This window comes from Hyperoodon ampullatus (assembly GCF_949752795.1).
Source record: "Hyperoodon ampullatus genome assembly, chromosome: 14".
Lineage (NCBI taxonomy): Eukaryota > Metazoa > Chordata > Mammalia > Artiodactyla > Ziphiidae > Hyperoodon > Hyperoodon ampullatus.
Window position 1 is genome coordinate 88,333,708 of NC_136927.1, and position 24,579 is coordinate 88,358,286.

The 24,579-nt window shown below is 57.7% G+C and overlaps 2 protein-coding genes across 13 annotated transcripts; both read left to right on the plus strand.

Moving 5' to 3' along the window:
• Positions 1 to 1,737: 1,737 nt before the first annotated feature.
• Positions 1,738 to 2,961, plus strand: ABHD16B (abhydrolase domain containing 16B; the record flags this gene model as incomplete). The annotated part of the gene is made up of 1 exon (XM_079719990.1): positions 1,738 to 2,961. One exon carries the CDS (start codon positions 1,738 to 1,740, stop codon positions 2,959 to 2,961), a length of 1,224 nt encoding a protein of 407 aa, XP_079576116.1.
• Positions 2,962 to 5,110: 2,149 nt separating this feature from the next.
• TPD52L2 (TPD52 like 2) lies at positions 5,111 to 20,769 on the plus strand (the record flags this gene model as incomplete). Of its 12 annotated transcripts, none has more annotated exons than XM_079719662.1 (9): positions 5,111 to 5,140; positions 7,804 to 7,949; positions 9,745 to 9,893; positions 10,759 to 10,818; positions 15,130 to 15,231; positions 18,258 to 18,284; positions 19,052 to 19,096; positions 20,104 to 20,152; positions 20,674 to 20,769. In XM_079719662.1, 9 exons carry the CDS (start codon positions 5,122 to 5,124, stop codon positions 20,767 to 20,769), a joined length of 693 nt encoding a protein of 230 aa, XP_079575788.1. The 12 variants fall into 12 exon arrangements, with proteins under 12 accessions (XP_079575788.1, XP_079575792.1, XP_079575793.1 ...); XM_079719666.1 differs by having other exon boundaries at positions 19,055 to 19,096; XM_079719667.1 differs by lacking the exon at positions 18,258 to 18,284.
• Positions 20,770 to 24,579: the final 3,810 nt, after the last annotated feature.

Consider the following 24,579-nt stretch of genomic DNA (forward strand, 5'->3'; position numbering starts at 1 on the left):
GATTTAGCAAAAAATAACAAACCAACCAAAAAGCAGGATATCCAATTACAGTTGAATTTCAGATAAATGATACTTTAATATGAGTATGTCTCATGCAATATTTAGGACATACTTATACTCAAAAAAAGTATTGGTTGTTTATTTGAAATTCAAATTTAACTGGGTGTTCTGTATTTTACCTGGAAACAGGGGTTGGGGGGATAGATATTCAACCCTCTCAACTCACTCACTCTGCCCATTGACCCCTCCTGCCCACCAACCCTGGAGGACAGCAGCCGTCCTCAGCTCTGTGTCCCAAGCCTGGTGGCAGCTGACTGGGCCAGCAATGCCCCCAACTCAGCTTCACAGGGCAGTAGAGCAGAGAGGACTTGTTGGGGCCTGGAGCCCCCTCCCCAGAGGGCTGGGGTCTCCAAGGCAGGCCTCTTGGGTTCCGAGGGTCCAGGTGGGTTTGCCAAACTCCCTTTCAGGTCCAGGCAACTGTTGAAGGAGCCCCCGGAACCTGGCCCTGCTCCGCCTCCCCCCACGGACCCTGCCAGGCCCTCTTCGCCCTCAGGTGGGCAGGCCCACTTTGGTGCAGGAGAGAGAGGAGAACCCACGAGAACCCTCCAGAAAAGGGGAAGGGACATCTCGTGGGGTGGTTTCAGGGAGAGCAGAGCTCGACCAGGGGCTGAAAATGAGGAACATTGGCCAGGCAGGACCCACCTGGAGAAGGTCATTGCCTCTGCAGGCGTCAGTGGAAAGAGGATCCAGAACAGCTCGGGGGGGGCGGGGGGCAGGGGCGGGGCGGTTCCAGTCTGCGCTCACCCCCTTTCCTGGGAAGGAAGGTGTGGAGGGCAGGGGCACAGGCAGTGAGCAAAGAGCCCCACCAGCCAGCCTCGCTGCTTCCCCAGGGACTTCCTGGGCTCCGCCCTTGCACTGGGAGGGCTGGGCAGGGAGCTGCTCCCCCTGGCCGGCCTGTTGGGGGGCCCACGTAGCCTTTGCAGACTCTCACACAGCCTGATCCCCAGGGCTGCTTAGTCCTGTCTCTGCTCCCTCTCCCACCAGGACAAGTGCCTCGGGAGGTGGCGGGGTTTCAGGGCCGTGGGCAGCCCTGCATTTTTCCCGGTGAGACCCAGGAAGAGGTCAGCACTGTTGATTTCTGGCCTGTGTGTCCACCTACAGTTCAAGGAGGAGGGGCCAGACGCTGCTCAGGCCCGGGTGGAAGTGGCCCTGGGCGTGGGTGAGAGGCTAATGAGGCCCCGGGAGGATGCGGGCCAAAGAGGGCCTGGCGAGGGTGTGGCCGCACCAGGGTCCTGAGGCTGTGGCCCGGGCGGGGGCGGGGTGGGGGGGCGCTCCACCAAGCCCGGAAACCCTTTGCGCGCCCATCACAGAGGGCCGCCTCTCCCGGGCAATGGTGACTCACAAAGCCAGCCCACGCCGGGCAGAGGACGCCTCCCCTGGGCCCCGGTGGGCCCAGGTCATAAAGGCCACAAGGGCCAAGCTCTGAGGAGGCATGTCCCGAGGCGGCCCCCCGCGCGCGCGCGCCCCTGCCGCCACCCTCCGGGCCAGACCTAGACCTCCCACTGCAAGCGCGACCCGGCCCGGCGACTGGGCCCTAGGGTTCTCTGTCGGGGCCCAGTGCCTCGGCGCCCATGTGCGTGGTGTGCTTCGTGAAGGCGCTGGTGCACTTGTTCAAGATCTACCTGACGGCAAACTACACCTACAACTTCCGCGGCTGGCGTGTGGACTTCTGCTGGGATGACGTGCGCGGCGGCCGCAGCGGGCGTGTGGCTGATGCGGGGCGCGGCGCTGGGCGAAGATGCGCAGGGGTGGCCGCCCCGCGGGGCGCGCAGCCAGGCACAGTGCCTCCTGCAGCAGATCTGTGAGCTGCCCGGCCAGCTCGCCAGCTACGCGCTGGCCCACTCAATGGGCCGCTGGCTCATGTACCCCGGCTCCATGTTCCTGATGACGTGCGCGCTGCTGCCGCTGCTGCAGCAGGTCCAGGAGCGCCTGGTGGACTGCTGCCGTGGCCGGCGCGCCAAGCTGGTGGCCTGTGACGGCAACGAGATCGACACCATGTTCATGGACCGCCGCCAGCGCCCGGGCAGCTATGGCCGCGGCCTACGCCTCGTCATCTGCTGCGAGGGCAACGCCGGCTTCTACGAGATGGGCTGTCTGTCGGCGCCGCTGGAGGCCGGCTATTCGGAGTTGGGCTGGAACCACCTGGGCTTCGGGGGCAGCACGGGCGCACCGTTCCCTCAGCACGACGCCAACGCCATGGACGTGGTGGTCAAGTCCGCGCTGCACCGCCTGCCCTTCCTGCCCGCGCACGTGGTGGTCTACGGCTGGTCCGTCGGCGGCTTCACGGCCACGTGGGCCACCATGACGTACCCGGAGCTGGGCGTGCTGGTGCTCGATGCCACCTTCGAAGACCTCGTGCCGCTGGCGCTGAAGTTCATGCCCCACAGCTGGAAGGGGCTGGTGGTGCGCGAGCACTTCAATCTCAACGTGGCCGAGCAGTTGTGCCGCTACCCCGGGCCGGTGCTGCTGCTCCGGCGCACGCTGGACGACGTGGTCAGCACCTCGGGCCCCCTGCGCCCCCTGCCGTCGGGCGACGTGGAGGGCCACCGCGGCAACGAGCTGCTCCTGCGCCTGCTGCAGCACCGCTACCCCGCCGTGATGGCGCGCGAGGGCTTCGCTGTCGTGACCCGATGGCTGCATGCCAGCAGCCTGGCGCAGGAGGCCGCCTTCTACGCGCGCTACCGCGTGAACGACGACAGGTGCCTAGCCCTGCTGCGCTTCTACCGCGCGCGCTGCGAGGACCGGCAGGAGGACGAGGAGGCCTGGGGCCCGCACGGGCTCGCTTTCCCCTGGCTAGTGGGCCAGGGCCTGAGCCGGCGGCAGCGCCGCCGGCAGCTCGCGCTGTTTCTGGCTCGCCAGCACCTCAAGAACGTGGAGGCGACCCACTGTAGTCCGCTGTAACCCGAGGGCTTCCAGTTGCCCTGGAGGCTGTAGACCGTGCTTCTGCGTGTCCCTTCTCCCACCCCCCACCCCAAACCAGTAAAGCTGGCCCTGCCTGGGATCCCCACCTGGTGTCTGGGGGAGAGTGGGGCAGTGCATAGGGACCTGGCACTCTCCCTCACTGGGGCATCCCCTTCCCTCCTTTCTCTTCCTCCCTCCAACATTTGTGCACGGTCCCAGTCTGCTCCCAGGTCCTAAGGGGAATGCAAAGATTAACCTGATCCAGTTTATGGCAACACTGTGTGATGGGTGCCTTGATCACCTAGAAAGGATGGTGTGAACATGGGCTGTGGGACACCAGGAGGCGTCCTTCACCTGGCCTGGGTTACAGGATGACTCTGGGAAAGATGAGTGTTGAAGGGTCTATGCAAGTTGCCTCTAACTATGAAAGGACACTGGCTTTGGAAGGGCTGTAAAAGTCTTAGCAGCTGGACCTCCCCAGGAGTGCGATGCTGCTGCTTCATAGGGTTCCCCCCGCCCCATTCCTGGCTTCTACAGGATGGGGTTCACTGTGGAACCACAGACTCGGAGTAAGTGGCAGGCAGTCCAGGTGGGACTACAGACACACCTGCACTGACCACTCATTGCTTTGTTCCTGGCTCAGGGATGCCATACAGAATGAGAGACAAGCCCTCTGCCCACCACCATCTGTAATGCAGTCGCATCCTTACCACCTGCCCTTAATTGTATGAAGCAGGGACTACTGGCTGTCCTCAACCCCTGGGGACAGGGGCTAGCCAGCGTGGTTTCAGCTAGAAACTCTGGAAAAGCTGAAAGAAGGCAAGTGGGGCAGGCATATAATTGATGGCACCAGAGCAGGACCTGGCCTGGATGCACCTGGGCCAGTGCAAGCAGAGGCAGGTACTTAAGGGGACCTAAAGTACCAGGAAGACCTATGGGGAGAAGGTGAGTTTTGAGCTGAGACAGTAAGAGAAGTAAGCCAGGTGAAGGAATGGGTTTCCTTCCTAGGGATCAGTACATGCAGGGTGGCTTGGCTGTTAGGGGGAATGCTGTCCAGAAGGGTCAGATCCTCAAGGGTTTGAATACCACTAAAGCAGCGGTCCCCAACCTTTTTGGCACCAGGGACCCGTTCCGTGGAAGACCATTTTTCCACGGACAGGAGGGAAGGAAAGGTTCAGGCGGTAATGCGAGCGATGGGGAGCGGCAGATGAAGCTTCGCTCACTTGCCCGCCGCTCACCTCCTGCTGTGCAGCCCGGCCCCTGCACTAATGGATTGCTTGCAGAGGCAATTAGTAGCCAAGGAAGGGTAGTCGTGGGACTTGTTTTAGCGGGACCGGGTTGCCTAATGGCTACACACCTCTCCTTTGACAAGTTTGGCAAACTCTTCTCCGGAGTCTGCAGGAAGCAACTCAACTAGCTGAGTGATGGGCAAGTAACTCTGGCCTCAGTTTTCTCATCTGTAAAGTGGGGAGGGCCCCATCTGCCTCACCGGGTTGCTGTGAAAAGGAAGTGAGAGAACACGGGGTCGAGAGGCGCCTCCAGACAGAAGAGAGCAACTCGTGGTCGCGCCTTTTTCTGCGCAACCCCCATACAACTTTAAAATCCCTACAAAAAGGACAGACCCAAAAAGAAAAAGAGCCCCAAAGTCAGTGGATCAGGCCTCGGAGGGATCGCAAGCGGCCTGAGTCTGACCTGCCGAAGTACGTGAGCCGTGGCGCTCGCAGGCAGGGGCAAACACCTTGGAGACCTCCTAGAGGCCCACCTCCGTGATCCCGTAGCGCCATGTTGCACGGTCCTCCCAGTTCCCACCTTACCCCGTGCACCTCAAGACCGTTCTACCTGTGCTTCTCGCTGGTGGGCCGGCCTCCCTTTCCGGCTTCGTCCGCAGCCTCGGCCAATCAGATTGAAGCTGATGAACCGGGACTAGGCCAAAGCACTCTCTCATTGGACACCGCTCGTGGGGGCGGGACGGGGGGGGCGGTGCGCGCGTCAATGCGGAAGTGGGTCGTCGCGCTGTTGATTACGTAATGCCGCGGTGCCTGAGGCGATTCAGCTGGCTGGTGCGTAAGCGGCGAGCGACACCTGGTGCGGCCCGCTCGGTTCCCACTGCGCCCGCGACCGCGGCTTCGACGCCAGCTGCGGCCCGGCCGCCGCCTAAACATGGACTCCGCCGGCCAAGGTACCCGCGGGCCCGGCGCCGCGTGGCGGCCTTTGGGCCCCTCCGCCTGCGCCCGCCCATCCCGCGACACCTCTTCCTCTCCCAGGCGCGCGGCCTCGAAGCTCCTGGCGGGTGTTCCGCCCCCGCTGGGACCGCTCTGAGCACTGGTTCCCCAGCGCCCTTCCCTCGCCCCAGGGTCTTGGGTTTCGTCACTCCGGGTAGCTCCCACTCTGCCCCCGCCCGACTCTTGCCCGGCGGGCCGCCCTGCGCAGGGCCCTCGGGGACACTCCATCCGGCCCTGGATGCGGGCCGAGGTGCTGTGCGCGGCGCCCGGGGAGGGGAGGGGAGGGGAGGCGACGCCGTCCTCGCGTTGGGCGCAGCGCCCCTTGGGTGGCAACGCAGCTCGGAGCCCAGTCTACTTCAGAGTTGTCTGGAGGGGGAATGGTGCAGTGAGTCAGGGGCACACCCAGCCTACCAGGCCTGTTTCCGGAACAGACATCCCAGACTAGTTTGAGGTGGCCGCTGGGGGGTGTGGAGCGGGCCCAGAAGCTTAAGATCTTGAGGAGGTGGTACGAGACTGTCTTCCATTCTGGGGCTCTAGAGGGAGTGCTAATACTACGTTGATGTAACTACACTGGATGATTTCAGGGTGCTTTTCTGTCGTTTGATCTGTATCAGCATATTAATTAAACATTAGAATTCGTCACAAGCGTGGGGTTCCGGTCATGAGAACGACAGAAAACATTTACTGAGCACCTACTATGTGCCAGACACCATTCCAAGCCTGTTTCTCAGATCTTTTTTTTTTTTTTTTTTTTTCCCGTACACGGGCCTCTCACTGTTGTGGCCTCTCCCGTTGTGGAGCACAGGCTCCGGACGCGCAGGCTCAGCGGCCATGGCTCACGGGCCCAGCTGCTCCGCGGTATGTGGGATCTTCCCAGACCGGGGCACGAACCCGTGTCCCCTGCATCGGCAGGTGGACTCTCAACCACTGCGCCACCAGGGAAGCCCTCTCAGATCTTTTTCCATTTTCGGAATAACCTTTTTATAATGGTCCAAAAAAAACCCCATTTTGCAGATGATTATACAGGCTGAGCGGAGACTCACCCAGGTGAGGGGCTCTGGCCCCCTGGTGTTGCCTACTGCACCAGCCCGTGCTAATTCTCTCTGTAGGTCCTTTGGTAAGGACCTTGGTCTCCTCTAAGTCAGGGTGTGAATAGCATCTGCCTGCAGGGGGGTACTGAGCTTGGGCTCACCCAGTGATTGGGCAGTGCACAGCATGTTTGGTGAGTGTACAGTTTTATCTGGGGGTGATTTCCATGGGATCCAGTTTTAGCTGTATAAGCAGACACTGTCTGAGGGCCTTCATCTTTTTTTTAAGAATAGAAGAGTTGTAGGGATCTTAAGGCACTTACTGAATTTGAGTAGGTTCAACATAGCAGGTACAAACGATGAAGTAAAACCACGTAGGTTGATCTCAGTTAAATATTGAAATCTGTTGATTAAAAAGAAAAGCTTCATTTAGTGAACATCTCTAGAGCACCACAGAAGTGCGTGGCTCCAGCTGTGGGACATGTGAAGGGAATGACACGGCCAGCTGAATAGAGTGTCTTTGGTATTAAGGGCATTTCGCCTATTTTTAGCAGATTCTAGGGTTTCTAGAGTAGACAAACATACCTGCAGTTAAAGACACTTTTACTGTTTTGCAACCTTCGTGCCTTTAACTTACTTTTCTTTCTTTTTTTTTTTTTTTTCTTGGCCATGCCGCGCTTGGCTTGTGGGATCTTAGTTCCCTGACCAGGGATTGAACGCGGGCACTCGGCAGTGCAGGCGCAGAGTCCTAACCACTGACCATCAGGGAATTCCCTTTAATTGACTTTTAAATGTGCCAAACACCCTACAGAGCCCGTCTCTTCACAGAATGTGCTGATCAAAAGGGAAGATGTTTTCAACGCTGATTGTGTAACGTACTAAACAACGACGGCCTTGCATTGGGAATCGGAAAGAACTGACGTAGCCCCGTTTTCCCCGTAAACTTCTAGTGCAGACAGGACAGTGCGTTAACGTGGAGAACACACGTGACGCAGGGGTTCCAGCCTGGTCTGGGTACAGCAGAGGTGTGGGGAGGCAGTGCCCTCTGCACACCGGCGCAGCCTTCTTGCTGTGGGGTGAGGGTCGAGGATGAACTGAACGGATTTTGTTTTGCTGACTCCCCACAGGGGCTGGATGACTGTGTTCCTTGTGTGTAATCTTAGCCTGTGCCCTGGCGGAGCAGCTGATTGGAAAGTGGTGCTGGTTGTGTTTACAGCTGTATTAAGTTCCTTCACGCTAAAAAGTGGAAGAGCTGTTAGATCCAGCGGCTTTGTTTTTAACAAAGGTTTCCTGTCTGTGAAGATAGTATTCTTACAGGAGGAACCAGATTTAGGGAGTGGCTGCCTTGTGCCAGCATTTCTAGAACCTGAAGAAGCAACTTGGGTGGACTGAGATGTGGCTGCGCTCAGTCTGGTGGCCAAAACCATCTTTGCAGCACCTTTCAGAGAAGAGGCACTGTCTCCGCGGGCCGCCCGCCCCTTCCCCCTAACCCTGCTCTTGCCCCCTTGCTTCTCCCTTGGTGGAGACCTCTGTCCTCTGTTCCTGTGTGACTTCTTATTCGATGCTCTCTGACCGCATTTTGTCTCTGGCAGATATCAACCTGAATTCTCCTAACAAAGGTCTGCTCTCCGACTCCATGACGGACGTCCCTGTGGACACAGCGGTGGCCGCCCAGGCTCCTGCTGTCGAGGGTCTGACAGATGCTGAGGCGGAGGAGCTCAGGGCTGAGCTTGCAAAGGTGTTGTTTCATGGCTGTCCATCCGGGGGTGACTGTGAGGCCCTCCCAGCCTAATGAGGGGCCAGAGTGCTGGCTGTGCTCTGGAGAAATTGCCCTGGGAGATTGTCCCTGGAGCCCCACAGAAACTGCCCTCTGCAGCCCTTGGTTTGCGTGTGTCTGGCACCTTGTAGGTGCTCCATGAGGAGAATATCCACCTGGGGCAGTTGCTCTGAGCACGCCATCTGCTGGGAGTTTCTCTTTTGGAATCAACACGACATTTTCAAGACCCCCATGGATATATCCGTCCCTGGCTCTTCATTTTTCTTTTAAAAATACTTCTTCTGTAAAAAGCGTTTCATGTGATCTTTTTAAAGTGAGAGCTCTTGAAGAGGAAATAGGAGTTAAGAACAAAAGTGTCTGTGTATGATTTTAATTCAGACTAACTGCCAAGAGTGTTTCTTTTTACGGTGTGACACAGAGTCTAATAGTGACTCGCTTGAGATTCCAGAATCTGGGGAAATGAACTTGTTGGCATCAGTCAGGCAGAGGCTGGAGCACGCTTGTTGCAGTTCTCTGCTCCGTCTTCGGAAACAAGCCCATCCTGATACATCCTGGGTCCAGGCCTGGGTCTGAGCAGAGCTGGTCACGTGGACAAACCCAGCCCCAGGACCAGGTTTTAGACCATAGAGGAAGCCGCCCTTTCTGAATTGAACGGAGGTTAAAGGAGAAGTAGCAGGAAGTCCCAGGAGACTTACGTTTTGCCTTTTATTTCAGGAAATGTTGGTTTAGGTCTCTTTCAGAGGTGAATTGCAAAATGAAGAAGCTCTTGTGTTTCTTAAAATTTTCAGCGTGCGTGTCCACGTGCCCTTAAGCCCATGTGCCCAAAGCACCATAAATGGAAAGTTCAAGTCACCGAGGGTCACTGCTGGGGTGACTGGTAATAGTTTGGCCTTAGGTGATCCTGTAGTTTTGAATCGTTTCTTTTGCAGTATTTTCTAAAGCAGGATCTAGTGATACACAGGGCTTCAGGCTGTTGTTAGTGCCTTAATCCAAACAGTCGTTTTTTTAAGAAAGGGCCTTTTTTTTTCGAGTAGTTGTTCACATAGGAGCAGGAAGTATTGAGAATCTAAAGCAGGAAGGCTCTAAGGGACGCTCCTCTCTGTTGTTCACTCTGTTTTAAGACACGAGAAGGTTCTGGTCGTCATCGTCAAGATTTTCTCGGTTGCCCAACTCAAATTACTTTAAGCAAAAAGAATTTTCTTTGGGCTTGTGTAAGTGGCTTTTGCCGAGGCCTGCAGCTGACCTTGGGAACACAAATGTTGTCATAAGGGTTGTTTCTCTGTCATGTGGGTCTCTGGCCACCCATCCGTCTGTCAGCTCTGCTTCCTTCCCCCGACGTGTGGAATTCCCCCATGGTGCAGATGGGGCCTGGCTGCCACCCCTCCCACCTTCTGTTCCTCACACCCAGACCCGGAGCCTGGACAGAAAGGGGCTGCTCTCTTCTAACGCCCGTTCCTAGTCCCAGGGAGGAGCTCCGACAGGCCTTGCTCGTCATCCACAGGTGGGCACTGTGATCAGTAGCCCCGCCAGAACACTCGGCTTAGGGGGGCGGGACAGTTCTCCAGAAGAAGTCAAGGTGCTGGTGCCACATACAAACAGAACCGATGCCTGCTGTAGACTATTCCTAAGACGAACTGTGTTTTCTGTAAATGGAAAATTCTCAGGTGGTTCTGAGAAGGCCTTCACTGCGACGTGTGTAAGGATGGTGGTCACTTCCTGCCATGGTGGCTGAATCCTGGTAACCGTGCTTTTGCAGGTGGAGGAGGAAGTTGTCACTCTGCGCCAGGTGCTGGCAGCCAAGGAGAGGCACTGTGGAGAGCTGAAGAGGAGGCTGGGCCTTTCTACTTTGGAGGGCCTGAAGCAGAACCTGTCCAGGGGTTGGCATGATGTACAGGTGTCTAACGCGTGAGTGTCTGCTCTACCTGCTCGATGGGCGTTGAGTCCTGGGGGTGAGGGGCCTCCTGGGAACAGGGGCAGCAAGTGTGCCGCTTGGAAGCAGCCAGCGGGGGGCCCTGAATCCTTGCCAGCAACTGCATTTGTATTTATTCAAAGAGGGTAGAGTCTACACGTGTTTTTAAAAGGCGGCAGACATGCTAGCTAGTTGTCCAAGCAGAAATTGACAAGAAGAATATGTTTCAGGGTCTAAATTGGAGAGAACACGAATTAGGTGCTTAATGAGGCTGGTTTTCCAGTGGTCCCCACAGGTCAGCGTCTGCCAAAGTGGACATGAGTCCGTCTCATGAGCATGACGTGGTCAGGACCTCTGACCCAGACCCTCTGTGCCGCATCTCTCTGAATTTGGGTGGTGCGGCTGTGCGGCTCCTCTGAAACGTATCCTCCAAGGTGGGGTATGGGGATGTCTCCCACTGTCTGAGAAGCCATGTTCCCACAGGAAGACCAAGTCAATTTTCATAAATCTGCCCTAGGAAAGGCCCAGTTCTCTGTCCTAGGAAATTGTAGGCCTTGAACCCCAAAGGGTGGCTGTCAGAGTACTGTGTTGGGGCCATGGGCTGTGCCCTGCTTGCTCCTCCCAGCTGTACCCCAAGAGACAGCTTCCGTCGAGTGAGCAGGCCCTCCTTCGGCATCAGCGGCCGGGCCTGCAGGTGCCTCGCCTGGGCCTGCAGAGCCAGTGCTGAGCAGAAGCAGGCTGAACCTTCAGTCTTCCTGCCAAGTGGTCCTTCTCTGTTTTCCCTGGAATTTCACTTGCAAGTTTGAAACCTGAGTTGAAGTAGTTTTTCTAAATCACTTACCACAGACTTTCTGTTTTTAGCTACGTGAAAACTTCTGAGAAACTTGGAGAGTGGAATGAGAAAGTGACCCAGTCGGACCTGTGAGTGCCTCTGCTGCCGGCACCTCCACCCTCTCCCCTCCTGACACTTCTCTGAGGGACAGGGAGGCTGTGCACACGTGGCTCAGACCTAGTTGTGGTGTTTCTTGGCTATTTTATTTTTAATATTTTTCTCCTCTCAAACACAAAAGAAACTGTCCTTTAAATGCTTCTGGAAGAGGGTGCAGACGCTGAAGGAAGTTCACTCCGCCACCAGACTGCACTGAAAACTTCCCCCTGCCTGATGTGTGTCCCTCAGATCAGAGGCCAGAGCTGAGCTTGGGCCACGTCTCTGGCTGGTGATGCACCTTGGGCGCCATCTGGACTGATGCTGATGGTGCTTTTCCCCCTCCTTCCCCTGCAGACCTGGCTCCAGCTGTGGTGCTCTCAGGGTCTCTTGCACTTAGGGGTGGCTCTTGAGCTGGGGGCGCAGCGTGGGCCGTGCGGGTCAGATCTCGAAGGAGCTCCTTTGGCCTGAGAAGCGCCAAGCTCTCAGCCACACAGAAAATAAGTAGAGGGCAGAACCCTCATGGGTAGCTCTCCGTGTCTGACAGAGCTCTGGTCCAGGAGGACTCCCGACGTTTTATTTGAGATTCTTAAACAAGATAATAGCACTTCATTCATGCTCCATTCTGTTTATAGCCTTTGAACTGGGTGGTGCAGTATTTTATTTTATTACTATTTTTTAGATTTTATGTATGTATGTATTGATTTATTGATTGATTGATTGATTGGCTGCGTTGGGTCTTCCATTGCTGTGTGCAGGCTTTCTGTAGTTGCGGCGAGTGGGGTCTACTCTTCATTGTGGTACGTGGGCTTCTCATTGCGGTGACTTCTCTTGTTGTGGAGCACGGGCTCTAGGCGCGCAGGCTTCAGTAGTTGTGGCTCGCGGGCCCTAGAGTGCAGGCTCAGTAGTTGTGGCGCACGGGCTTAGTTGCTCCATGGCATGCGGGATCTTCCCAGACCAGGGCTCAAACCCGTGTCCCCTGCATCGGCAGGCGGATTCTTAACCACTGCGCCACCAGGGAAGCTCCTGCGGTATTTTAAAATAGTCACTTTCTGGGATGTCTTGCTTAGAAGGAAGTGCTGTCGTGGTTGCCAGAAGGCACAGGCAGAAAGCCCTTCTATGTTGGGCTGAAAGGAAACGGTTGTGACCCAGCTTGTCTTGGAGGTGCCTGGAAGCCCAGGTTGGCCAGCTGTGTGTGTGGAGCCTTTGCAGCCTGGGGTCACGAGGGGGGTGCCCGGGTCTGGTGGTTGGAGTTTCATGCTGTTTGCGTGGCTTGGTAGGGCAGCCCGTCACTGCAGGCAGGCTCACAGTGCAGACCAAAGCTGAAAATAGCCTTGGGAAATCTTAGTGCTGTTCTGTAAAGCTAGTTGACGGGAAGCTGCTGGGATACCATCCGACGATCACGGTTCTGACTCCTCTGAACGGACCCTGTGGCTCTGGACCTGCAAGTGTGGCTGGTGGGATGGCCCTTTTCACGTGCTTCATCAGGCAGCGGCCATGAGGTCTTAGCCCCAAGTCTGGTGGTAGAGTTGTCAGGGCTGGAGGCATCTCTGCAATGATAGCCCAGGACGGGGACAACACGACACAGCTGCTCTGCGCTCTCGGGGGCACCTGACTGGTGCCTCCCTAGCGGTGGCTGCCGGAGACCGCTGCTGGGGTTCCGCATCCAGAGCCTCGGAGCCACCCTGTCTTTCGCGATCCGTGTGCTGGTGGATCCCTTTCGGAGAGCGCCGCCCAGGGGGAGGAGGCGGGTGTGTGCAACCCGAGCACTTAGCTCTGGTGCAGCGGTCCTGTCACGAGTGGGTTGATGCCGTTTGGGAGGGGGTCTCTTCCCTCGGCCAGCTGTTGATTCAGCAGCCATGCTCTGTTGGTCGTGAAGTGATCACCTAATGGGATCCTTTTTTAGGTAGATCATAGCTAAAATCGTGCTTTGCGTGGACACCAATAAATTGCATAGTCACTCGTTGGCATATTGAGTTCTTTGGTCGCAGGTGACAGAAAGCACAGCTACAGATAGTGTCAGCCTAAGAGGGGCGGGGAGGCTTCGCCTGGCGAGAAGCCCCTGCTCCAGGCCCTCCGCCCGGGGCTCCGCCCAGCGCTCCCAACCTGTGTCCCTCCCCCTTCCACTCTCCCCACAGTGGCTTTGTTCTCAGGTAGCTCCTCTGTGGTCAGGGGATGCCTGATGGGGCTGGATGGTATCTTCCCAGCCTTGCAGACCAACAGTAAAATTGTGCTTTCACTGTGGTCAGGGAGCTGTATCCTCTGGCCAGGCAGTCTGGGATCACGTGCCCCACCAAGCGGCAGGTGGAGACGGCCCCCCAAGGGAGGATCCTGGAGGAGGAGCATCCAGCAGATGCCTCCCTCTGACTGACAGCCACGCTCACTGATCCTGGGAGGAGGCCTTTGTTTTCCTACAAGGTGAAAGGAATTCCCAAAGGGGCAGCGGCCAGGGCCGCACAGCCTGGTGCTCTTAGGCACGGGTGGGGCCGAGTTGCCAGGACACAGACGCTGGCCCTGCCCTGGCCTCTGCACCACATCTGTCCCAGAGGGGTGCTGCCCTGCACAGTGGCCCACAGCACGCGCCTCTCCTGCTGGTGACTCAGTGCCTGGGCCCCCTTCTAGGTCACCCTCAGGATGCTCCACTTCTGTTGCCACCGTCTTGAGAGACGCTGAGACAGGCCATGGTGTAGGTGGCAGCTCCGGGTGAAGGCGTCTTCAAGTCAGAATGCACCTGGGAGAACTGCGACCACAGTCTGTGTGGAAACCCTCTGAAAGGAGGGTATGGACTTTGGGTTTTAGTACGAATCAGCTGTGGCCTAGAATGGACCTTGTCGCTCGGCCCGGGGGATCCTGTCCAGGCCCCAGTTGTCCAGATACCTGGGTCGCTGGGCAGGTGATTGGACTTTCAGTTCCTGTTCACTTCAGTTCTGTGATCGTGTCAGACTATCACTGGGGGAGGAATTTCTCGTTGTCAGGGTTTTCTAAGGCCTGCGTTCAGAATGAGGCGTCTTAGTTTTTGAATCCAGAAAACGCAGAAGCAGATTTTTCAGCAAGGATTTTAGAAATTATTTTTTCCCCGTTATTAACAATGTGTTCCAGAATTACTGACCTTCTGGAAACTGAGATAAACTCAGATGTCTTAGCGATTTCAAGATACTTCCGAACTCTTGCTGGGAAGCAACACATGTTTTGAGGCCCGGGCCCTGCTGTGCTGTGAGTGGCTGCAGCTGAGGGGAGGGAGGCCCCTCCGGGGTGCTTGGGGCCAGGCCGTCCCGACAGGACGGGGAGTGCAGGGCTCCAGGTAGGAGGCTGGCCTGAGGGAGGCGGGTAGCAGGCGCTCACGTGGGGCCTCCCAAGGGCGACGATGCAGGGTGGATGGGAAAGGGGCCGGGAAGCCCCACTGCTGGTGCCGTCCGAGCCAGCCCTCTGTGACCTGGGGGTGCCAGGAGAGCCGGAGCCGGCTGGCGTCTCCGGAGCCCTACCATCTCGAGCCATTATTGTGGGGTTGCCAGTTTGGCTAGAAAGGAGCTCCTGGGTTCAGGCTGCTGTGTCTTCTGTTTCTGGTGGGGGCTGGACGGGGGGCGGGGTGGGGTGCTGGCGGCTGTAGGTGTTGGCTCTCAGCCTGGGCCTGAGGGTGTCCTTGCCGTCCCTGTGGCCCAGGCACCCTGCCCGTGCCTGTGCCACTGCCGTTGAGGTCACGAGCCATCTCGTTGTGGGTGGATGGGGCAGGAGGGTGTGGAACAGGTTGTCTCCTTGGGGCGCCAAGACCACCCCCTTGAACCAGTTCTCAAAGGACATGGTAGATGCAGAACAGGAGGGTGGAGGGCTGGAGGGGCTGCTCGGGGTCTGAAGGCTGGCCCGGCACAGGCCGCCCTGCCGGCTGCGTCCCCTGTGGGTGTGGTCGAGCTGTTCTGTCCTCAGAGGACTGTCTTAGACGAGAAGAGAAAAGAGAAGCCCCAGGAGGGCCTATGGGGCTGGTCTGCTTGGCCGTAGGCCCTGGGCTCTGCGGGCCTCTTTGCTGCAGGGGTGGGGCAAGTAAGTTTCCACGGAGGGGAGGGGAGCCTGCATTACAGGAAGAGTAGAAAACGGTGTTATTACAGGGTGGGGGGTCGTGACCTGGCAGTGCTGCGTCTGTCCCTCATGCAGTCCCCTGGGGGCCCTGAGACAGGACACGTGTCCTCTCCCTGGTGGCCAGGCTCACTCACCGCCTGACCGCCCACTCTTTTCTCTGGGTGCCTTGTCCTTGGTGTGGGGAGGCATGGCTATGCCTTCAGTTTGGTTGGTTTAACTGGTGTTTCTCCTTCCAGCTACAAGAAGACCCAAGAAACCCTCTCTCAGGCAGGACAGAAGACCTCAGCAGCCCTGTCCACCATGGGCTCTGCCATCAGCCGGAAGCTTGGGGACATGAGGTGAGACTCCCTGGCCCGACACCTCCACCCTGAGACCTGGGACGGGCAGGTGGGGTTTTAGGGGTTTTAGATCCACTAGAGGGTCTGCCGGAAGCCTGCCTGAGCCTCCAGGCTCAGATGCACATGCCTCAGGGGCCCCTCACCACCCGCAGGTGTGGCCACACCAGCCCCGGACCAGTTGGTTCACAAACCCTTGTTTACCAGCTACCTCTGCCATTTATTTGTATGTTTCTTGGGGTGAGGGGTGGGGGTGGGGGGTCACTGGTGCCTGTGGGTAACTTTGGTACTTGGGGTTGGTGGAGGCGATGCTTCTTGTTGAAGTTCCATGGAGAGAAAACGATTCAGCCTGGGGGCAGCGTCAGCCTGGGTGGCCCGCCAGCCTGGACAAGTCGAGGACAAGCGTGGTGTTTCTCGGGGTGTTTGCCAGGCCTGCCCCCAGAGAGCGTGCAGCTGCACACTAGGGCCCCCGACTGAGCATTCTGTCCCAGAAGTGGATGAGACCCTGGTGGCCACCTGAGTGCCTCTGGGGCCAGGGAGCGTGGGGGCCCGGGTACCAGGTGGACCACACGCAGCAGTGCCCACCCCCAGCCTGATGGCCACGCCGCTCCCAAGCCAGGCTTCACCCTGAGTTTTCTGCTCTGGGATTTGCTGCTGCCCCCGCAGGGCCTCCTTGGAGCCAGAGGCCAGAGTGTGACTCCTGGCTGAGCTCCCTCCTCGCTGTGCCCTCACGAGGGCCTCCCTCGGGGTTGTTGGGACTAATTGGTGAGAGACAGCGGGCAGTGCGGGTCATCCCCATCGCCGGCACCCTGGACTTGGCCCCCCGGGTTCCACTGCCGGCCCTGCCCTGTCTCCTCATAGCCAAGAATCCTATGGAGTTGCCGTGGGTCTGGCCTGCTGAGCATAGCGTTGGGGGTCCCCCCGGCCCTGACCCCTCACCTCTCACCCTTCCTTGAGTGGGCTCCTTCTTGCCTGCTTAGGGTAAGCATTTCCCTGCCTCACAGCCTGTGGCTGCCTTGTGGGCCTCAAGATAGGAGCCCTGCCCTGGCCGATTGGCCACAGGCACTCACAAGCCCCAGGCCCCACCCGGCTGAGCAGAGGACAGCTGGTGCCTGGAGCCGTGCTCACGTTTTATCCGTGTTTGTTTGACATCGTTACCCCTCTCCTCTCCCTGACCCCCCAGCTTTTTATTTTGAAAAACTTCCAACCTTCGGAGAAGCTGAACAGTCAGTAATAGGCAGTCTGTGCCTCGGGTGCACCCTCTACACTGGGGGTCCCTGCGGGCCACGCTCGGATGCAGGCCTTGCCCACCATGGATGTGATTCGGGCACAAGAGGGACCCCCCCCCGCCAGGCGGTGGCTCTGCCCTGGCAGCAGGAGGGCCCGTGGCAGTTGCTCCCCAAGGCTTCATGCTGCTTGGCTTCCGCTTGACTCTGGGTGTGTTCCTGGGTCGAGTCTCCTTTGACACTCAGTGGGATGCCTGCTGTGACCACCTGGGCCAGGCTGGGGTAAGCCTGGCGACAGGTTGATCACACGCCCCTGGCGGCCAGGCCTCACTCCCAGGGCCCGTCACGGAGCGAGGGGAGCGTCTGCTCGGGTCCGCGCTTTCCTGCAGAGGCTGCTCTGATGACAGGGCACCTGAAGCAGGTGACAGATCTGCTTCGTCGTCTTCTGGGAACATTCTCTTTCATTTTTGGTGTCACGCGCTCATGTTCAGTATTCTCACTCACTTTCGAGTGTGTTCGGAGCACTGTGGGTGGAAAGCAGGCGAGAGGGCGGAGCCCCTGGCGCGTGTGGAAGCGGCTGCGGGCGAACCTGCTGGGCAGTTCCTCACGCGAACGAACGGCTTCGATCTGGGGGAGCGGTGATGCGGCCTGTGCTCCGTCTGCCCCCACTCTCTGCTCAGAACCCGGAGTGGCCGTGTCGCTGCAGGTCCTGTGCCCGCCGTGTGTGAGTCAGCCCGGCAGAGGAACCGGCGCATGGTCACGGTGCCTGTTGGCTGGGGTCTCATACCGGGGTCTTGTGTGCCTGCTGCTGGTTTTGCTCTCATGATTCCAGTGGTGCTGTGATCTCTGGGTCTCAGGGTCCTCGGTGTGTCCCCATCGCCTCACCACGTGGTCTCAGGTGGTTTCTGAGGCCAAGGCCCATTTACCTCCGTGGTTTGGAGCTCGAGGCTGACGGAGTTGCCAGCTTCTCGAGAAGGAGAACCAGGCCCAGGGAGGTCTCCCTTGCACGTTCAGGGTCAGGTGCTGCTCAGTCCTTAAGGACAGCAGCCCCACACTGGTGTCTCAAAGGGCCCATCCAGGAGTAGCCCGGGTCGAGAGGCCTTCTGCATCCCCGGGGCTGGGGAACTGGATTGGGGCCAAAGACCCAGTTAAAGCAGGGTCAGGCCTCCGTCCAGCTGGGTGACCTTTGACGGGACACGTGCCTCTTCTCACCACTGGGCTCGTTCTCCCGCCGAGCGAAGCAGGTCCTGCCGCCCACCAGAGCGGTGTGGGTACATCAGGCCATGTGACTGTCACTTCTGCAATGATCTCCACGTTGGGGTGGCCTCGTCCCCCTCCCCAACCCCCCGCCCCCCCGGGCAGCTGCCCTTGGGCACGCTCAGATTTCTCGGTCAGCTTCTGTCATCTGTGGTGATGGAGCCAGAGCATGAAGTTCTCAGCCCTGGGGGTGTCTCAGGCCCTGTTGCGGTGCAGGGGGCGCCCCGGCCCAGCTGGAGTGCAGGCTGATGGGGTCCTGGGTGAGGCATGGACTCCGGGGGCCGAAGAGCACCTCACGCCCTCGCTCTGCTTGTTTCTTGGGGCTCCTTCTCTCCAGTCTGTGGCGTAGTCAGATGCGAGGGTCCCTCGTATGTGACCGCATCCGAGAGGGCGGGGCAGAGGCTGGAGAGGGGGCACGTGCCCTCCTCCGGCAGCGTGGTCGCCGGGGTCCCTGTGCTCTTCCGGAGCTCGAGCAGAGGGGCCGGGGCAGGACCAGGCGCCCCTCCTAACGCTGCATCTCTACTCTCCTCCTGCCGCCGCTCTCAGGGCTCGGCCCTTCTCGCACTCCTTTAGGTAAGACTGACGCTGGACACGCTGGCCCGGCTGGCCCCGGGGGGAGGCTGCGGAGGACGGTGGGGGTGGGGCCGGCACGGCAAGGCGGTCACCAGCGGCGTGACGGGTGCAGGGCTCCTTCCCTGATTGTGCAGCCGGCTGGGTCCTGTCGCCGTCCGTTCTGACCCCGCCTCACCGAGTAGCCATCGGCCCACCCCTGACTCTCTTCCTGGAAGGGGCCCTGCCGGCCCTCAAGCCGTCGTGTCCCCATGTCCTCCCCCAGAAGCGGTCCTGCCCCTCATAGTGGAGCTGGTCTCCTCCTCCCCGCAACCGAGCGCCCTTTCTGCCGCGGGGTGCGTGGGACCGGGTCAGACAGCCTCCCGAGTGTCCTTTACCTCGTGCTGATCAAGCTGCTCCTCCGCCTTGGAGGCCTGGAACCCAAATCCAGAATAGTCTGTGACTTTAAATATTCCTACTTGCCGTGCTGGCCTCTCTGGAGCTTGCTGTGAAGTCATGTGGGGACACCTGGCGGTTCTTGGCACCAGAAGTGTCTTTAGCACCCCAGGCTAAGGGCATCTTAGTTTCCTTGTCCCAGCACCCTCCTCCGGCAGTGTCACGCTTCTGGGGCTATGCGAGGGGCACCCGGGTCTGGTTCTCCCCACCGAGGGCAGCCTTGCAGCTTCTCTGCTTCAGTGGTGCCGGGCGGGCGGGGCCTCAGTTTCTTGCACGGGGAGGCTGGTCCTGTCCTTGCCTTAACTCTCCTTCTCTGCTCCTACCACGCTTCCGAGCAGCAGCCACTCCATCCGCCACTCCATAAGTATGCCGGCCATGAGGTAACGTGCCCCCGCACCCCACGGCTCCCCGAGCCCGCTGGGACCCCACTGGGAGGCCGGTGGGAGGGGGTGGCTCCAGCTGGTCCGTCTCACTCCCCAAACCCCTGAACCAAGGACCACCTTCCCCCTCAGCGTCCTCTTGGCTCAGGGTTGGGAGATACCTCTTCGAGGCTGAAGAGCTGGTGGGGGTGAGGCCCCAAACTGGGCTCCACCTGGAACTTTCCAGGGCTGCCCTCAGGGCCGGGCCGGAAGGTGCAGAGAGGCTTGCACACGCCAAGAAGTCTCAGGTGTCTCCGAGATTTTTATGGTGGCTGTTTATATCCTGAGAACAGCCAGAGCCAAGACCGATTCCTCCTCGAAGTTCCCACCTGTGCTCGCTCCTGCTCTGTAGTGCAGCCTGGGTCCCCGCAGAGCTCATGTCCCCGTCCCAGGAGAATCTGCTGCAGCTGCTGCCCCCTGAGCGTGCCAGGGGTCACTGACAGGCTGCCTCCAGAGGCCTGGGCTCAGGGAGCTGCGGAGCCAGGGAGGGGGACGGGGGCTGGGTGGGACCAGGCCTGGCCTGCTTTCTCCTCTGCCTCCTCGTCACTCTCTGCTCTCCGAATGCTCCTTGGTTTTCCTCTTGCTCGCCTTCTGTGAGAGATCTATGTGAAGAACACGTGGGACTTTCCATAACCCCAAGATGTGCATTCAGGGCGCAGCAGAAACGTGCCCAGCATCCCCTGGCTGCCCAGTCAAGGGGTCCGCAGTTTGCCCAGATGAAGTCTGGGGCTCACCAGCTGGTGGCATGCAGATCTTCTGTCCTGCAGTTGGCGGGGGGTGGCTGACCTCGGTTCTGTCCTGGGGAAGCCCGGAACATGTGCGCCCCCTCCCCTTTTTTTTGGCTCATCACGTTTTTGCAGTGAGACCTCGGGATCTCTCCAGAGGATGACCCTAACCCCGAGTTCCTCAGGTTTAGGAGGGTGACGAAACAATGTGCTCCTTATACTGACATCTTTCTCTCTCTAAAGGAATTCTGCCACCTTCAAGTCATTCGAGGACCGAGTTGGGACCATAAAGGTAACTGGATCTGGACCGGGGTGGGACACGTCACTAGTCATTGTAGGTTCACGTGCAGTTATGGGAAATGATACGGAGAGCTCTTGTACCTTGTGCAGTTTCCGCCGGTGGTAACATCCTGCAGTGTCACAACCAGGAGACAGTGGCTGTTACAGTCACAACAGAGCACAGTTCCAGCATCCCCACAGAGATGGAGGCCTGCCTACCCCCTGCTCTAGCCCCCTGGCAGCCCCTCATCTGCTCTCCGTTTATGTTGTGTCAAGAACGTCATGTAAATGCAGCCATGCAGCATGTAGTCTTGTGGGGATTGGCTCTTCTCCCTCTGTGTAATTTCCTAGAGAGATATCCAGCCTGTTTCCCGTGTTGGTGATTTGTTTCTTTTATTGCTGAGCGGGGTCCATGTTACATAAACTCACGTAGAGATCGGACACCTTGAATTCCCAGTACGGGCCTAGGATCTGCTAGGCGTGCGTGCTTGCCCTGTCTCATGTTCTTCTTTCTTGGTCTTTTCCCATCTGTAGTCTAAGGTTGTCAGTGGCAGAGAGAATGGCAGTGACAACCTTCCCTCCCCGACCGGGAGTGGAGACAGACCCCTGCCTGATCACACGCCCTTCTAAGCCCATAGCGGCTTTGCCCGGCCACGGAACAAGCACACCCTCATCGCCACAACTGCAACTTCGAGCGGCGGGTGTTGAGAACGATCACACCATCCCCGTGGAGACGTGGCTGCCGCGCTCGCATGGGTCAGAGAACATGTCTTGTACACAGATGCCTCCCCTTCTGTCGGCAGATCAGCAAATCACTGCGCCGTCCTGCCTCAGAGCAGGAAGCGGGCAGGGTGGCGGGTCCCAGGGTGTGAGCCAAAGCCAAGCTCCTGTTGGGAGTCTTGTTAGTTGATCAGCATGTTGAAAGCGGGGTTGGGGGGGGGAAGAGCGCTAAGTATAAAACGCGTGGTGGTTTCTAAACTCCTTCCCTAAGTCGCAGGAGGAAGAGTCATCCAGAAAGCCCTGCCTGATCTGCAGTTTTATTTCAAAATGCCAAACAGGAAAACTACCCATTTTCTGAGACCTTCCAGAAAGCTGATGATCAGCAGATGCCTAATCATTACACTAATGATCTAGCTTTAAGAAAAGCAAATTCTTTATTTTTTAAAAGCAGTGGGTTTTTCAAAAAGTAAAACTAAGCAAAGCAGCTTTAGCCTCACAGTTAGAAATATTATTCCTTTGGACTCAAGCTGAAGTGCACGCCTTATATCGCCTTATGTTTTATTTGTTTATAATGTTTTTATATATATAAACGAGGGTTCTTTAGTGGATTTTGAGCACTATGTAAAATCCTGCATCCAGCCGAGGGACAGCACCTCTGTGCCAGTGGTGTGTTTTATTTCACGAGTGCGTTCCATCCCCGAATAGAAAACTGGCTTCTTGCTCCCCTCAGTGACTGGGGCAGCTCCCGCTGGCCGGTGGGGGTGAGAGAAAGAAAGACCAGCACCTTCACAGAGGGCTGGCGCTGCCCCTTTGCAAGCTGGGCCTGGCTGGCACATCACCGATCAGTGGCTCCAACCTGCGTGTGTGGCACACGCCAGGGCCAGCGAGCAACAGGCAGACCCTGCAGGTAGGTCAGGGCCAGGGCGTCGGGTCAGCTGGGACTCTGCTGTTGCCTTTTCTCAGGAGCTACAAAGATCTCTTTCCGCTCCGATGCTGCCACAGCCCAGCAGCCTCTCACCCAGGGCCCCACGTCTGGCGCACCTGGAGGGGCAGCTCTGCGCCTTACAGGCTCTTAGCGGGCAGCGACCTCGCCGGCATCTGTGCACTCTTGAAGGGAAGGAGCCGTCAGCTCAGTGTCTTCTCTGGTCGACTGTGATGTGCTGTCTGGTACCTGAGTGTCTGCTGGTCACTTCAGACACACTGGGGGGTGGGGGGTGGCTGCAGTCCACACTCGTGCTTTGGGAGGAACGCTGCTCTGTGCTCTTTCCCCAGGGTTGGAATCTCTCAGATGGGGTGTGATGGGAAGGCAGGATGCAGGTGTAATAACTGATTTATCTTTTCCTTAAAGTAGATAACGGGTGATTTGTCAATAAAGCATTCCTTTGGGGGAAAACCCACTTAAGCTCGTGTGGTGTATCTTACTTCATTCAGGAAGGTGGCGAAAGAGTGGCAAAGTAACCGACAGGCAGGATCCCTGCACCCTAGGGAGAGGCAGGCAGGAAATAGATGGTCTCAAATACAAATTCTAGATCTTCAGTGCCATGAGAGGGTGTGTTGGTGACAAAGCTGTGGGGTCTCTGGGGAAGGGGTATGGAGCATGGGAAGGAGCCGGCCAGCTTACAGTGGAGTCTGGGCTGAGCTGCCAGAGCCACGCAGGCAGGCACTTCAGCACGAGGGTGGCCGGCCGGCCAGGATCCACCCCACTGAAGGGCTCAGGCCTGGCGTGAGAGCCGCGTGAACTCCCAAGATCGTCCGGCTGCAGCTGTAACAGCTGTGGTGCAGGAAGGGCACCCGTGTCCTCGGCTGGGTGGGTGGGTGGAGGGGCTCACTGAGAGGGGGGTGGGCCTTGGGAAGAAGAGGGTCCTGTTCCTTGGGCCAACAGTGTGCGGCCATCTTCCCGTCCTCGTGGCCCCGCTCTGCTGGGGCACCACGTGAATGTGCCGACCACGGGTAGACGACAAGTCCTGGAGGAATGAGGCAGGGGTGGGTGAGCTCAGGTGGTGCGGAGTGGGGAGCAGGGACCTGGGGGTGGAGTGCAGGGATGCTGCAGGGAGAACTTCTCTGCTAAGTGTCTTCAGGTCCTCTGTGTACAGGATTCTAAAGTCAAAACTGGGTGTGAGGCCCGCTCAAACGCACCCGTTCCCTGTACACCCCCCGCCTGCCCTCTACGATGGCTTCTCACCCTCCCAATGCTTTCTTCATGCAAAACCGAGCAACTACGAATGTGTGTTCTCATTCCCTTCCCGTTCTTACTCAAAAGATGGCTACAACTTCCTGCACTCTGCTTTTTCTTCTTACTGCTGTGCCCTGGAGTGCCCGCCACACCACCCCCAAAACTCTTCCGGGGAGAGCCTCGCTCTGCACTGCGCTGGTGCTTCACATGTGTCTATTCCTGCTGTATTGGGTGTGCCCAGTGGGAAGTCCCTTCACTGGGAGCATCGGACCTCCTTTGGGGTCAGAGGGCATGGCTTGCCTGAGATGCAAGAGCAGGGAAAGTTAATGACTTCAAATTGTATGAGAGACACGCCCAGCCCGGCAGTCCAACACGACATGAGGCCGCACCAAGTGGAGAAGCACCACCGCTGCCCCCAGTCAGCATTGCTCTCACTGACGATGGAAAGGGGTTCCGTGTGGTCTTCACTTACTCAGTGTTTAAATGTCTGTGGGTAGGAGTTTGCTAGGCTCTTGTTCTGGGGTACAAGGATGACCCTGACATGGACCTAGGCCTCAGGTGTTCCCCGTAAATAACGGACCCGTGAGATGAGCTTTGAGGGCTTGAAGGACTGTAGCAAGTGGCGGGGCTGGCATTGGAGGGCAGCCATGGCACCTGCTTCCCTGAAGTCTCAGTTTCCTCTCAAGGTGAGGATAGGGGCACCCACCTGGCCCAACTGAAGGGCCTGCAAAGCACAGGGCCGGACTGCAGCCACTGTCCATATTTGACAGTATTCTTCCTCTTATTTTCTCCAAACAGGTTGGCTTGTTTGTTTATAGACATATTTGTAATAATGTACTTCTAATACATATCGTGCATTTTGCTCATTTTACTTTCAGGAGCTATCACAAAAATTTTCAGTGCTATTAGGTAACCTTTGTATACATCTTATAACTATAGTTTTCCATTTGAACGTGCTTATTTGTACAGTTGTGCAGGTTTCCATTTTCACTATTATAAATAACACCATCAAGAGTAGCTTGGTGCATACAACTTTTTCTGTATTTGGGAACATTTTCTTAGAAAGAATCTCCCTAAAGTGGAACTAGTAGGTCAGGGAGGGACTCACTAAGGCCTGCTTCATTCATTCTTGCAGTGCCCAACACAGCTTCATTCTGAAATTGGTACCGGGTTCATTTGGTTCTCTCATTCCTCCTGCGATTCTGGCCCAGGATCTTTAATCCTTTTGAATCAACAGACATAGACACTAATCTGGCCCTTCTGTTTCTTGGTTTTTAAAGGCCTTTTCGTGCCTGCTTGATGTTGCACAATTTAATGGCTGCCAGGCGACTTCCTGAGCTCTCTGCCACTTGCAGGCCCTGAGCCTCGGACAAACTGGGCAGTTCAAGGCCGGCATGATGGCAGAGAGGTGTAAGAGGGCAGAGGTGGACGGGGCTGGAGCTTGTTGGCAAAGAGTTTGGATTTTACTCAACGTGTTTAGGGAGGCTTGGATGTCATAAAGTTTCTGTGTTAAGAATATGACTCCGCTGAGTGGAAAATGGCCAGTG